The 14546-nt window shown below is 36.9% G+C and overlaps 1 protein-coding gene across 3 annotated transcripts in view; it reads left to right on the plus strand.

The window, feature by feature from the left end:
• The window catches only part of GNPTAB (N-acetylglucosamine-1-phosphate transferase subunits alpha and beta), a 43531-nt gene that overhangs the window by 13897 nt on the left and 15088 nt on the right, over window positions 1–14546 (plus strand). For all 3 annotated transcript variants that reach the window (XM_048058097.2, XM_048058087.2, XM_013173149.2), the window contains exons 8-11: window positions 7255–7416; window positions 9177–9356; window positions 10359–10529; window positions 12182–12305. In XM_048058097.2, the coding sequence (XP_047914054.1) occupies window positions 7255–7416; window positions 9177–9356; window positions 10359–10529; window positions 12182–12305 (637 nt within the window). The remainder of the gene's footprint in view (window positions 1–7254; window positions 7417–9176; window positions 9357–10358; window positions 10530–12181; window positions 12306–14546) is intronic.

Raw genomic sequence — 14546 nt, forward strand, 5'->3', positions numbered from 1 at the left:
TGGGAAGATGGTGATGTGAAAGGGGCTGAGGCCAGGGAGCTTGTAGAGGAGAAGGGAGTTAGCAGGGCTAAGGGTATGTAGAGCCTTGGGATGTCAATCCATAAAAAAATCTTTGTTAGTCGGATGCCCACTTGTAGAATGTGATAATTCACTTTGTGACTTGTTCTTGGTGCTTGAAAGAGTATGACTTGCTTTCTTTTTCTCTCTATAGCAGGCTGGGTTATAAAATCATGTATTCAGCTACAGCTGAAAGGATACTTTTAAAATGGTTTCATAGGCTGGTCACGCTCCAATTTAATGCAAGCTGAATTTCTTCATTCTTGTCTTAGCAAGACAAGCAGGTTGTTTTAGAATCTCAATAACAATGGTTAGAAACCTTGTTAAGTAAACATATTTGTACCTCTCATCCTACCCACTCTTATGTAGCTTACTATAAATCGATCTTAAATAGTTTTTTACACTTAAATAGCTCTTCTTTGGTTTTGTTTACATCTCCTGTGTATTTGTAGAGAGTACATGTATAGCTTCTCCTAGCTTTTGTTTTAGTGAGTTAATCATGTTGTGCTATTTGCACACCACCGGCTCTCCATTCATCTCATCCTTCTGGCAGCCCTTTCCTGGCACTCCCACTGTGAATTTGTCTGTCTTCAACATGATCAACAAGAATTTTGTACTGTATTTTAAATGAAGCATCACCAGAACTTTCTATACAGTGACAAGTTCATAGTAGGTAGCTAACCCAAGGCCAGCAAACTTGCTGTATGCTATGTTATGCTCATTGTAAACAATGTTGCCAGTGTTTCTACATGACCTCCATTGCCTCCTACCACTGCGTTGTACTGATGCTGTTCATAAAATAGTCTACCATCACTCACAAAAATAGCAAGAAGTGTATTCTGATGTGTTAGTGGCGTCCTTCCACTTTTTTCTCAGTGGTACATTGGTAAGATAGCAGTGGATACTCATGAGGTCCATCTACCAGTCTGTGTTTCTTTTAAATGCTTTCAGTATGTTTTCTTAAAATAGCTTAAAATGGTGTTTACTGTAAGGAAATAGATGGTTATCCAACAAGAGGTGCTACTTAGGTTTTTCTCTCTGAGATTCTAGTTTCTTTGTTTCAAGCTTGAATAAGGAATGTTGGTTGAATGCTTCCTGGCTTAGAGACATTGGAAGAATCCAAATGTAAATACATTGAAGGGGAAAGGGTCGTGTTTGATTCTTACTGTAGATAGAGCTATACTGAAAATTCTAAAATGTTCAGAGCTCAAACTGCTTTAAATGAACCAAAAAAAAAAAAGCCAACAACTTAAAACAGGATCCTGAAAGTGAAATATATGTAAACACATTTACATTTAAATAATTTTAAAATTGCCTGATTTCTTTGCTGAAAATATCTTTGTCTAACTGCTGCCTTCATTTTGAATAAAAAGAATGAAATTAGTAGGAGGACAGTCATGGTAACTGGAAATCCCTGAGCTAAAATACTATTCTGCATTTAAAAGCAAGTTGAAACATCTTTGAGCTCATACAACGATTGTTCTTTGAGAATTGCTGCCAACAGATTCTCATTTCCTAAGAATCTGTACATAGTCCTGTGGTTGTCATAACCTGTGTCTGTTTCTAGACAATAAGAATGGTAAATTAATAACACCAGTTTGCAGACTGGAATTTTGCTGTTCTCCCTGTTGGCACGTCTCACCTGCAGTGAAAGACTGAAAGTCTGCTTGGACATAGAGTATCTCAAGATCTTTGAGTGCAAGTTCAGCCTTTTGGGCATGGAGCCTTTTCTAGTACCTCAGCACAGAGTAAGTTACAGTTTGCTGGTAGTTGTAACACGTTTGACTTAATGAAGCTGAATTGCTCAGAATACCTTTTGACTTCAATTACCAGCTGTATTCATTTATTCAGCTTGCCCCTTAGCAATCAAGAAATTTAGTAACAATATGTTCCTTCACTTGTCTTTCTGCTTTAATTTGAAATCAATTGACTCATGTTTTCCTCACCCAGGGTTATTTTCTAGGAGCAGCTCTTCTGTAACGTCCTCATTAATTGCCAGATTGGTATCTGAAATAATAATACCTCATTTCAGTGATAATTTGGTGGAAAAGATACCTGTCTCATTCCACATCTGGGAATATACTGGAGCACCATCCTAGACAATGTTTGTTCTCTGGTCTAACTTCATAGATAAAAGCTCTCATAATAACACAGTTCTGAGGAACATTCTCCCCACCTACTCTTTCTTTTGAGTATTGGAATACCTGTCATTATTTGTAGTATAGTGGTGTGTTTTTTTTCTTCTTCACTTCCAAAGGACATTTCTAACTTATTTCTCTAATTCATTATTGAACTGTTATTCCAGTGAATTTTGATGATTTTTCTCCTTGATACTCCTGTGTGGAATTTTGCTTCCAGGATTGAGAATTTCCTAACTCTCTAGGTTTTCTGCCATAAATCTGTAAAGCACAGACCTTATTCATAGCCCATATCTCTTAAGTTATAATGGACCTTCCATCAAGAGGTGCTTTCTTTTGTGAATGCCTTGGAAGAGTGAAATACCCAGATCTGTCCTTATTACTTATGAGCAATCTGCTGGTTTTTATTCTCTTGTGGTTTCAAGACTTGTTAGAGTATAATGATTCTACCTGGATCTTAATTTTTTGACTGCCATTCATGGCTGTGGATGATCATCTTTTTTCATTCCAGCAGCATCCCTTAGTAGTATTACTTACTCCATCAAAAAGCATGCTGGATGGATTATTTCTGTGTTTCAGTTTTGCTTCTCAAGTCCGAGCAACTGTTTAATCTGTTGTCTGCATCCAAGCTCATTTCTAGTTTAACTCATTAACAAATATGAAAAATGCTATAGTTTGGGGTTTTGGTTTGCTGTTCAGGTGAACGTAAAGGCTACATCTCTGGTGCCTTGGATGTATCTCCCTTGTCTGTTTTCATGGGAGTGATATCCCATGAGTATTATCTTTCTGCATGATTTTTCTTTACCCCGCCTAGGTTGTTTTTTAATCTTTGTTGACAGTTATGTGTCAACCAGTTGATTGTTGATCTTTGTGCTGGTTCTATTCTCCTGCATTCTTATCTTTCTATAGATGTTATCACTGTGCTCGCTATCTGTTCCTAAGAGCTGTTCCTCTGCAATTTGGTTAGGCGCTTCTCTGTGTAAACACAGTTTTTCTCAGGTATCTAATGCATTCTGCAGTTTCACCATCCAGTTGTCATTATGTCATTGCTGTCCGTATGTGTGTTTGTGTATGTGTCTCTCCTCTAGTGGTGGCTGGTTTAGAACAATTAAATTGAGATTAGTATACACTGCTTGGTTATAGTGAGGTAGGTAGCAGGTTCTTCCCCAACCAGTCCTCTACTCTTGTTAGCAGCAATTTATTCATATTAAACCTAGAATAGAATATAAGCATATAAATGTAAGATGCTTATTTACAAAGTCAAAAATCTTACATATGAAGTGTGGATGTGATTTGTTTTTACAGAAATATTTTTTAAGACCCTTGCTCAGAATCAGTTCTTTCAGTGGAAGCTGTAGGTAGGCAGTTGTGGTAAATGTCATCAAGCTTGGTGCTCCCCTTACCTAGGGGAGAGCTGCTTGGTTCATACTGCTGTTAAGCAGAAGAAAGGTTGGTTGTTTAATCTCCACTGAAATTTCCAGTGATTCCTCTGCAGTTACCACTTCAACAATCTAAGGTTTGTAAAGTACTGTTGGATGCCTGGTAGAGAGAGGGCAAGTTGCACCTGAGTTAGGCTAGACTTATTTCCTAGCTGCCTCCTTATTCTTAAAGGGTTCCTTCCTACTCTTTTTAAGTGGCTGTTTCTTAGTGCAATGCTGAAAGTACAGAAAAAATAACTTAAGACTTCATCAATGCTACGGTTTGAAGGGAAGAAAGGTGGGAAGGAGAGAAAGGGAGGAATGTAGCTGTTGATATATTTGTGTTGAATATTGATTATGATGCTTTAATTGGATCATTTTAATTTGATTGAAATTACTTCTGAATCCAAAAAGGACTAGAAATTGCTCTGACCTCTGGGCCATGTGTTTCTTGATCTAAAAATCCTCAGTAGTTCTCTGCTAGAAGGAGTTGAGCTCAAGAGGAGGTTACATAGTACATAATACGCCCCTGAAATTATCTAGTTATATGTGTTAGTCTCCATTTTTTTTGTATTTATGGCCTGTGTTGCAGTGTAATAATATGGAAGCTTATTTCCATATGAAATGTAAGCAGCAGTATATCTTCTGATCAACATTTGTTTTGTATTGTGTGTGTTTTGACAGGTGTGGTTGGAAAATAGTATTTGGTTGCTTTTTATTTTCCGTGCTTTCTTAATAGTGCATTAGAAAGCCACTAGATGGAGGTGTTACTCTGATTATTCATCTGTTGCTGCTAAGCCTTATTTCTTTAGGGGCGGGAAATATGTTACATTGAATTTATGCACGCTGAACAAGAGCTGGGAAAAATATTTTTTACTTTGAAAGATTTGTTTTTGATTTTTTTGAGGTTATTGTGCTAACGCTTCTCCCCTAAAATAATATATAGTGAAATTTTTGGAGAAAGGCGACTTTCTTTCAAGATTCAATATCCCCATTGCTTCAGGTAAAGGTAAAAGCTTGAAGATTTTCTTCCTTTGTGAAATACTGCTTCCTCTTTAATCTGCATATGCCACCCACTAGATCAGGTTGGCCAAGGGCCCATCCAGCCTGGTCTTGAGCACCTCCAGGGATGGGGTATTCACAACTTCTTGTAATGATCGACTTTGGCCATTAAAAAGAGAATAATAATTTAAAGACTGGTTAGGATTCCAAGTCCCACCTCAGAAAAAAATAAAAAATCTACTCGTGAGGCCTCTTAGCTTGAGAACATGTTAATGAAGTATTTACTTTTGCTTGGGGTGGATCAGCCCATCAGGCCTGCCTCCTAGTCTGTTAAGTCTAAGCTTTGCCAAAGCTTCCAAGGGAGAACCTGCATTTAAATTTACCATGTTGGGAGCATGCAGTTTTTCTGTCTCATTTTCAAGTACGTTATATAAACGTGCATGGGTGGTGGTCAGTGTTCCTGACTGCAGGGTGTCTTGTCAGGCCACTGGTGCTGGAAGCCAAGACTTGCCTGATCGTGCTGACTCTCTGCATCTACATGCTTGTTTGTGTCTGTTCTGCTTTCACAGCATCTTTGGTTCTGCTGACCAATTTTGTCAAGATCAAGCTGATCTCCAGAACATAATATTTAAAGAGAATGGGTAATTACGTGACTCCCCGCTGAGAGGAGGGTAATAGCTGTGAGACATAAGAAAATCTGCAGGGGAGAATGCTGTTTTGAAAATATCAGCAATAGAAAGTTGTGATCAGAGCTTTTAGTGTTTTAGAAGCTAGATAATTTATGTCCCAGGAGACTTCATTGAAATCTAACATTATTGATAGCTCTGCTTATGAAAATACCTGGTTCTGAAAAAAGCTATTGGTGTAAAACCAACCAAACTAAACAAACAAACAACCCCCCTACCTCCTTCACCTTCTCTCTTCTGTGAAGTTTAACTCCCAAACTGAGCAATGGTACATAATATTACTTGTTTGTGCTTGGACTGTTACGTATTTAAAAAAACCTAGAGCATGTACGCTGTATTAGTTGGGAGCAAAGGGAGAGTTTTGTTAATAAATCTAGTTAGGGATCTGTAGTACATGTACCTATTTTGTTGAGCTAGTCATTGTGGAAACAAGTTAAAGAGAAACAAAATGATTAGACACTTTCAAAGCTCTAGAGTGGCAATATTTTTGGTTTGTTGTATGTATATTTTATATGACAGATTCTAAGGGGCTGTGTGACACTGTTGTATTCCTAAATAAAGTACATACCCACTAATGGCAGCTTTGTAATCTGTAGCATTTAGATATTGATATTTTTGGAGGTTGTTGGTTGCAGTCCGTAACTATACCTCAGCCATTTAACTACTGAAGCCATCCTTTCCACCCGTAGGTTCAAATGATTCCCTGGAAGGTCTGAGATTTATCAGATTTTTCTAATGGCAGGCCTCATAAGTCAGATAGAAAGATCTCAAATAGCATATGAGTCAAAGCATCAACAGCTTTAAAATGTCACAAGTGGGACAGCTGGTCTTGCTAAGGGAAGGGGTACTAACTCTGGGACAAGTGCTGTTTTAAAATGGGCTGAAAAGGTCAGATTTTATCAGGAAAAAAAAAGGGATTTTTTTTCTGTTTTCTAACTTGAAAATGTTAAAATTTTATTTATTGCTTTTATGGATATTCAACTGAAAATCTGGTAGATGTGCGTTTTAGTCTTATGTTGCATGAAAGAACAAAAATTAAGCGTTGCATCTAATAAATTCAGTTAATTATTAACTATTTATTCTCAGTTTGTTGAATGCATGCATTTGGAGAATCAGTGTACAGTTGTACTTTTAGCACAGTGTCTTCTCACACTACTGCATACGGTAAACACAGTGTTTTATTGGGTTATGCTATATTTTTACTGAAACGTTTCAGTGCCCTGCAATTTGTAAGTTATAATAGCTGTTAGAGAGGGCATTGAGTACAAGCTGCTTCTTGCCCTGTGCATTATGAAATATGATATCCAGAATTACTAGTGGCAAGAGATAAAAACAGCAAACAGATCAAACAGTCCCCAACTAAGAAATGACCTTAACAGCCTATTGGCAACCATCATTAAGGACTTGGAGACCCACATGGATTAGTTCTGGAGCCCTTTGTATCTCAGATTTCTGAACTGTATGTTGATCTCTAAACCATTCTGAATATTTCACGCTTCTGACAGCAATGATGAATTTGTGACTTTAATTTTCTCAGAAAAGTATTGGTTGATTAACAGGGGGGGAGGGAGAGTGTGATTCTTTCAGTCATATAACAAAGTTGAAATAAAATCCAAATTTTGTTGTTGGATGTGGGAGTGACTTATTAATCACTTAAGGAATATTTCTAATATAGCCAGGTTTACTCTTGCTGGTTTACTGTGTAAAGTGAAATATTTTTTTTTGGAACGGTAAGGCTTACCATGTACAAGTGTTCTGTATCTTTAAATGTTTTTCATTTCCTGTTTTACTGCCCCCTTTTTGTGTTCCTACGAAATTGTACTGCCTTATAAACAGTGTATAGTCATTCTTATTAGTAACTCCAGTAAGAAAAATATAATGAAATGATTGAATTGGCCAAGGAATAGAACTGCCATGGGTGCATGCTGGAAATTATTTTCTCTGCTTGTGTAGTTGCAGCTCTATTCAGAAGCCAGCGTGGCTCTTTTGCAACTGAATAACCCTAAGGGTTTCCATGAACTGAGCAAACAAGCAAAGAAGAACATGACTATAGATGGAAAAGAATTAATGCTTAATCCTGCTTACTTACTGTGGGACCTCAGCTCTGTCAGTCAGGTAGGTAAATCCTGTTACGGAATGTGAAGGTTGCAGAATGCAGAGGGAGGCTTGCAGTTAACTAGTTAATGACAAGGAACAGGGGATTTCTTTCAGAAGTTTGGATGTGTTAAGAACCCAGCATTTATTTTGTTATAATAAAATGTCATAAGAATGTTGCCAGATTCTGGAATCTAAAAGGAGGAAGCATCATGCAGAGTGGCATTTAATTGAAATTTTCTTGTTCTCTACTAAATGAAAAATTTTGCCCTCTGTGCATGTTCTGATAAAGTTATGTGCTGTCAAGTCCTGAAAGGCTTAATTGATACTGACTGGCAGATAAGCAGGCTTCTTGTGTGTGGGAGGGAGACAGGGTTTTATTTAACAAACATGATTACCTTCTTCTCAGTATGTTTCTTAAGGTTTTTTGATTTGCAGTGTCACATACTGAACAAATACTAATTAATTCTCTTCAAAAAAAATCAAAGAAATTAAATGCAGTTATCTGTAAAGAAAGAAGTTTTAAACAGAATAAACGTTACATGGAAGAATGTTAAGTTTATCAAAAGGAAAAAAAATCACAAGATCTTCTAAAATGTTGATTTTTTTTCTCCTGCTAGAATTTAATTTTACCATAAATGTCAAAAATGGATAAAGTAAATATGCCCTCTCTAATAATACTTGCAGTCTGTTTCTGTACCCTGTGAACCTGGCTTTGGGGAACTTCTGCTTATTGATACAAACCCTGCACTTTAAATTTATACTTCCTCATATTTAATTATGCGTTATACATTTTGTAGATGGGTACCTAGCCAATATATGCTGTTGTTAGTGAAATGTTTTCAGTTATGTTTTTGTTTATGTTTTGTTTATGTTGGTTTACTGTACGTATTGGAAAAGGAGACTTAATTACCGTGCATAGAATTTGCAGTGAAAACAGTAATTGCTAAATGTTCGATTTTTTTTTTTTTTTTCCCCTCGAGTTTCCTGTTGTAGTTGGGCATAGTTCTTTTAGAAATACTCCTTTTCAGCATCCTTAATCCTCCGTTTTGGAAGAGGCGATTAAGTCCTCATAAATAGGAAAGAAACGTATGTTAGTATCATGTAACCTAATTTTGTTACTTGCCTGAAGAATTTCTAATTTAAAATGTTGCCTTTTAACAAAAAGCATATGGAAACCTTTAGCTATTTGATAGTGAATATTAGGCTTAATTTTGTTGATTATCTCCTGCCTATCTTTTTCTTAAATGAAAGACCAGGGTGTAATTGAAGAGCAGCTACATCATCACCTTCCAGTGTCTATATTAGGTGACACATTATATATGGTTTATGACATGATGAACTTGGAAGGCCCCAGCCTCTTAAAGCAGCAGTTCTGAAAGGTGATGTTACAGATTTGAAATGCAGCTTGGCTTTTGATCAAGATCAGGAAATAATTAAGATTAATAATCTAGGAAAACAGGATTTATTTATTTTTTTAACTGGGGTTCTTTCTTCAAGAGCTGGGATTGTACAACGCACTGTCGTCTTGCACTGTGGTCAGCAGATGACCCAATGATACCTTATGGTGAGCCATTGATGTCAGAAGAATGTATTGTTCACCTTGATAATTTAGTAAAACATGATCCTTTAGAGAAATAACGGCACTTGATCAATGCATCTTTTATTTTTGAATGCCTAAGTCTCAAAATACTTACGACCCGTATGTTAAAGGACACTCTTGTTATCTAGCTGGATCAGAACTTGAGTGGTTTATTTAAATCTAAAGGATTTTTTTATAGTCCAAACAGGATGAAGATATTTCTGCCAGCCGTTTTGAAGATAATGAAGAACTGAGATACTCGTTACGATCAATAGAGAGGCATGCTCCTTGGGTGCGACATATTTTCATTGTCACTAATGGGCAAATTCCTTCCTGGCTTAACCTGGATAATCCCCGGATAACCATAGTGACCCACCAGGTAAAAGCAAAAAACAAACATGAAAACAAGGAGACACCACCAACAAAAAGCAAAACAACACCAAGGTGGTGGTGGGGAAACAACAAATCCACCCAACCAACAACAAAAAAAAAATCGCAAAAGTACTGCTAATAATGATTCTGTTTGTTCTTGAAGCCCAGCTATCCCCTTTCAGCTAAAAGCTGCATTTATTAGGAAGGAAGAAGTGACCACATCTCCCCTCTCGCATTCATTGTTTTGTTAAGCCCCAATATGTCTTTGTATTTCAGTTTTGCTAAGCTGATAACTTAAGATAGATCAAGCCTCAACACAGTCATTTTTCCAAATAACAAGGCTTCAGCTAGCGTATACCTATATCTAATTTCCTTATAAAGTCTATTTATAAAAAACCTAGAGGTAAGAAAAGGCAATACAAATCTATAAACATTGTCTCAGGACCAGTGCTAATCCAATAAACTTCTGTTGGGACAGGATAGACTACAATTACTAGAACTAAGAAGATGGCTTAAAAAAAAAAAGTAGATATGCATTCTAAAAAGCTTATTTAAAAGAGAAAGCGAATCCCTCAAGTTTCCTGAAAAAAAAAAAAAAGTAGTAGCTTCTTATTATAAATTCAGGAGTAATTTTGGTATCTGAGCATGACATAGGAGCCCTGAGCAGCCTAAGTGGTAACAAGATACTAATTCAACTTCTGTTGCTGTCTGCTTGCTTAGTTACTTGAAAGAAGTGGAAGAATGCTGTTTGAATGTTGGAGCAGGTTCAACTTCTTGAAATTTTGTGCGGCCTGTACTGCAGAAGTAGTATAAATATATCTACACTGGGCCTGATCCAGTACATAGTGAAATAAATAGGAGTTTGTCTTTGCATTGAGCCAGGTGCAGTTTTTTAGTTAAGCAGCAGAACTGAAAATGGTGTTATGTTGGAAAAGGAAATATTTGAAAGAAAAAAAAAAGAAAATACATTAGCAAAGAAGAAAAACTTCACTCTCTTCTTGTTTTTTAGGAAATATTTCAGAATGTGAGTCACTTGCCTACCTTCAGTTCACCAGCTATTGAAAGCCACATTCACCGTATCAGTGGCCTCTCTCAGAAGTTTATTTATCTCAATGATGATGTTATGTTCGGGAAAGATGTTTGGCCTGATGATTTTTACAGTCACTCTAAAGGTCAGAAGGTAAGCTCTTAGGAAAGGATTTTTAAGTAGATTTAAAACTTTTCTGTGCTAATATCATGAAAACTGAAGAAATGCTACTTTGAAAGGGAGAACAAGTGAAAGAAACTTTCCCTTCCCTCACCTTTTAACCTGTAAAGGATCATTATTCTTAACTAGGCAATTGTTAGCAAAGATGCAGGGTGGGGAGGACTCTTTTTCTTTTTTTTTTTTTGTATTTGTACTGTGTGGATGTTTGGAATTGCCTTTCTCAGTGTTCTCTCCCAGGTTTTGAGGGGTATAATGGTCCTCTGTCAGGCTTCATGCTTTACTTTATCAATGTCATTTCCTAATTCCCCCACTTTCAGCACTGGAAAGACTGATTTGGTGTTTGGAAGCTGTCAGTCTTTCCTCCCTTGTAAATTCTTTTTGTTTTGTGGGACATGTTTTGTTCAAAACAGAATTGACTCTTCCATGGGAATGCTGAAATTTGATAATGCTCAATCAAACTGGTTTAATATTAGAATTTACTACTAACCATCTCTATTCCAGACACCCACAATATCTTTGCCAAATCTTTATGTAATTTTTCACTGAAAGATACTGATTTTCATGAACATGAAGTGATTTAGTCTTTCAACTGACCTATTATCATCACTGGGGTTAAATGAGGAATGCAGGCTGAGGAAATGTTAGCAATAGCCATGCATAAAGAATGTGGTTGCCAGCAGAGTTTTCATCCATGAGCTTGATCTACATGAGGAACATGGAGCGAAACACTTAATTCTTACTGCTTTAATAAAAATAATAAATACAAAGGAACACCAGATGCTAGAGGCCACTGATTTAAATGCTTCATGCAGGCAGATGTGTACACACCTGCGCGCACACACACAGAAGAGTTGTACAAAATAAGCTTAAGCTACTGTAAAATTACTAACTTTTAGTACTTGAGAACATTAGCAGACTTTGAGAAAGTAGGCACATAATTGCAGAATCCTGCTGTAATTGCACTTTTATTGTTCTTCAGTAGTTGTCTCTGTTGTGAGAATGAAGCGAGTTTAGATGAAATGTTTGTGATAAACCTGATCAGTGCTTTGATAGCAAAAGCACTACTAAAATTTTCAAATGTCTAGAGGAAAATGTGTGGGTTTTTTAATGCTTTCCCAGGTAAAAATACATTCACATGCACTTTTTATCTTGGCAATTCTTAGTATTATTTAAGTCATAGAGGATCAGATGCTTCAGGGATTATGTTCAACATGTGCTACTTATCTCATGACTGGTTAGTGATGAAGAAACATTTTGAGTCAGGAGAACAAGTGAACTGCAGAGTTATTTTAAATTTGAAGTTTTCCCCTCCTTATCTGATTAAAAAAAAAAACCACACTAATTTTCATTTGAATAGGGTTTGCAGAAGTGAATGTGGGAAGTCCTGCTTTCTATTGCTGCCTTGCTGTATAGCCTTGTGAATTCATTTAACTTCTGAGACTTAATTTCCTTCTCTTTGAAAGGGATAACATTTACCTAGTAGGTGACAAGGTTTAAATGCTGTCTGTAAAACACTGAAGGCACTATGCACAGGATGGCATTATTTTAAGTCTCTGTATTCCAAGAAACAAGCTCAGTTGACTTTTATTTGTCAGTCCTTGACGCAGACTGTAATGTTGTTCCAGGTTTACTTGACTTGGCCTGTGCCAAACTGTGCTGAGGGATGTCCTGGTTCATGGATTAAAGATGGTTACTGTGATAAAGCCTGTAATAACTCAGCTTGTGATTGGGATGGAGGTGATTGCATTGGTAAGACAACGATGTTAAATTTAGACAAAAATGAACTGACTTGTTTCTTGTTATAATTCTGTAATTTATAATTCTCCTGTAACTACAAAATTTGCCTTCGTCAATGGCGGGGGGAAAAAGATTCATCTTACGTATTAAAAAATTATTTCCTTCGAGCTGTAAATTTCCATGGGAAATGATGGCAAATAGTAGGGTACAATAACATCTTCCTTTGGGTACCAAATTTGACTACATGACAGGAAAATTTTTGAACCTCAAAGTCCAAATAATATTGCACTTTCAGGGAAACTTCAGTCCTTCTTTTATTCTTGACCTAAATCTGTTATTCAGATAACAAAACAAGTAAGTAAAGAGGTATAGGTAGAACAACTAAGAAATATTACTGGAATAACAGTATCTGAGGTAATTAGTATTGCATGTTAAAAATTTCAGTGGATGCGATGGTAGTGTCTTGTACAGTGCTACAGGTCTGATGTCTCCTTTCACTTGCCACTTTTTAAGTATTCTTTGCTTCATATTAAGGTTAAATTTTAAGCTGAATTTGCATTTAAATGTCTGACCAGAGAACTTGCTGGAAAGCTTATTTGCAAGGCTTTATGATACTGGCTAATTTTCCAAGTTCTGCCCCACTTTCCCTTCATGGAGGAGGCTGTCTGTATATGCTCTGCTCCTAGATTTCACTTGCTCAAACATACTCTAAGTAGATTTTGTGTCCCCTCTAACTCTAGTCTGTGTTCTACTTCTTTTCCATCTTCAGATCTATTTTCATGTCTTGTATCTCCTTAATGCCAACACTGGGTAACTTTGCTTACATGTTTCCTTTCTACCACTCTTTTTTAAACTTCAGTTGGCCACAGACAAATGTCTGCCTTGTAGGTGCACTAGTTTTAGGAGAACATATAGCTGTGGTTGAAATGCCTGTTCACCAGACCTTGCCATGGAAGGGAAACCTGTGGCTGTTACAAGGTTCAGGGCTGTCTCCTTCCTTGCTTTTTATCCTTGAACAATAGTTCCTGTAAAGGAAGTGGGAACAAATAATCTTCTGCAAACCAGAAATGGCCTGCATTTGGGCACACTTCATTTCCTGAGAAGGCTGTTTTTTTTAGGCTTTTATCCAGAAATGAATGAAGAGGATTAGAAGATGGACTGTATTCTTAAAACAGTGTATGCTATATAAAGGTTCTTAAACCTGTCATTTTTTTCACATATTTCTGGTCTAAGAACGACCTGTGTTTGTGTTGGGGGGGGGGGGGGGGAACACTTCTAACAAAAAGCTATTTTCCACGTGCATTCAAAGCAATGAAGATATGAAAATATTTTTATTGCTGTCAAGACTTGTGCTCACTGAGGATCTATTACTTTTCTGAAGAACACTTGCATCACTTGCATTGTTTTCTCATCTTCCAGAGATTTCAGTTACTCTGCCCAATTGTTGCCTTATTATTGGTGCTAACTTCGCATGCCCCTTCTGGTGAGAAGAGACTGATGTTATGATTTCAATGAAAATTAAGGGAAATAGATATAAGCAAGACAATTTTCTTTTACCTGTAGAAACAAGTATTGATGGCAAACAAGATAGGAAGAGTCAACCATGTTGTCTTAGTGTCAGATTCAAAACTGAATTTATGAATGCAATAAAGACCACACTAGTGGCAAAATGGGCAGCCCTACGAACCCTATCGCATGTTTCCATCACCTTGCTTGCATGGTTATTTTTTCAGGGTGGACAGAGGAGAGAATTCGGGTTACTTTTAAGCTAGATTTGACTTCCTGTACACTGTATGGATGCTAACATTAGCAAATGGTTGCAGCATGCAGAGAAGGTGAGTGAACACTTCAGCGCAAGAACAGTTAGAGCAGTCTAACCTCATAGCAAAGATGCACCATTAGTTCCTAAATTGAATTTTCAGAACCGTAGGTTAGGAAAATGAAGTGACGCTTCTGGATTGAGAAAGTGACGTACTGCTCTAGGGGACTGTAAAGTCAAGAATGCAAGCAAGAGAGGTAAATCAGTTTTCTGCCTACGTTGTTGAAGTTAAGATAAAATATGTTGCAGTTTTTGTTGCATTTTTAAGTCGGTTTGCAAAATTCTGCAGTGAGATTTTGTATGCTATACATTTTACACTAGCTCTCAGGGAGCTAGTTAGTTGCCTTGTTTTAATTTTACTGTTGGTAAATAAAATTGTGCTGACTCTTCTCAGCTGAGCTTTAATGCTGTGGCTTAAAATGTACCTTTCCTCA

The sequence above is a fragment of the Anser cygnoides genome, chromosome 1, assembly GCF_040182565.1.
Source record: "Anser cygnoides isolate HZ-2024a breed goose chromosome 1, Taihu_goose_T2T_genome, whole genome shotgun sequence".
NCBI classification, from domain to species: domain Eukaryota; kingdom Metazoa; phylum Chordata; class Aves; order Anseriformes; family Anatidae; genus Anser; species Anser cygnoides.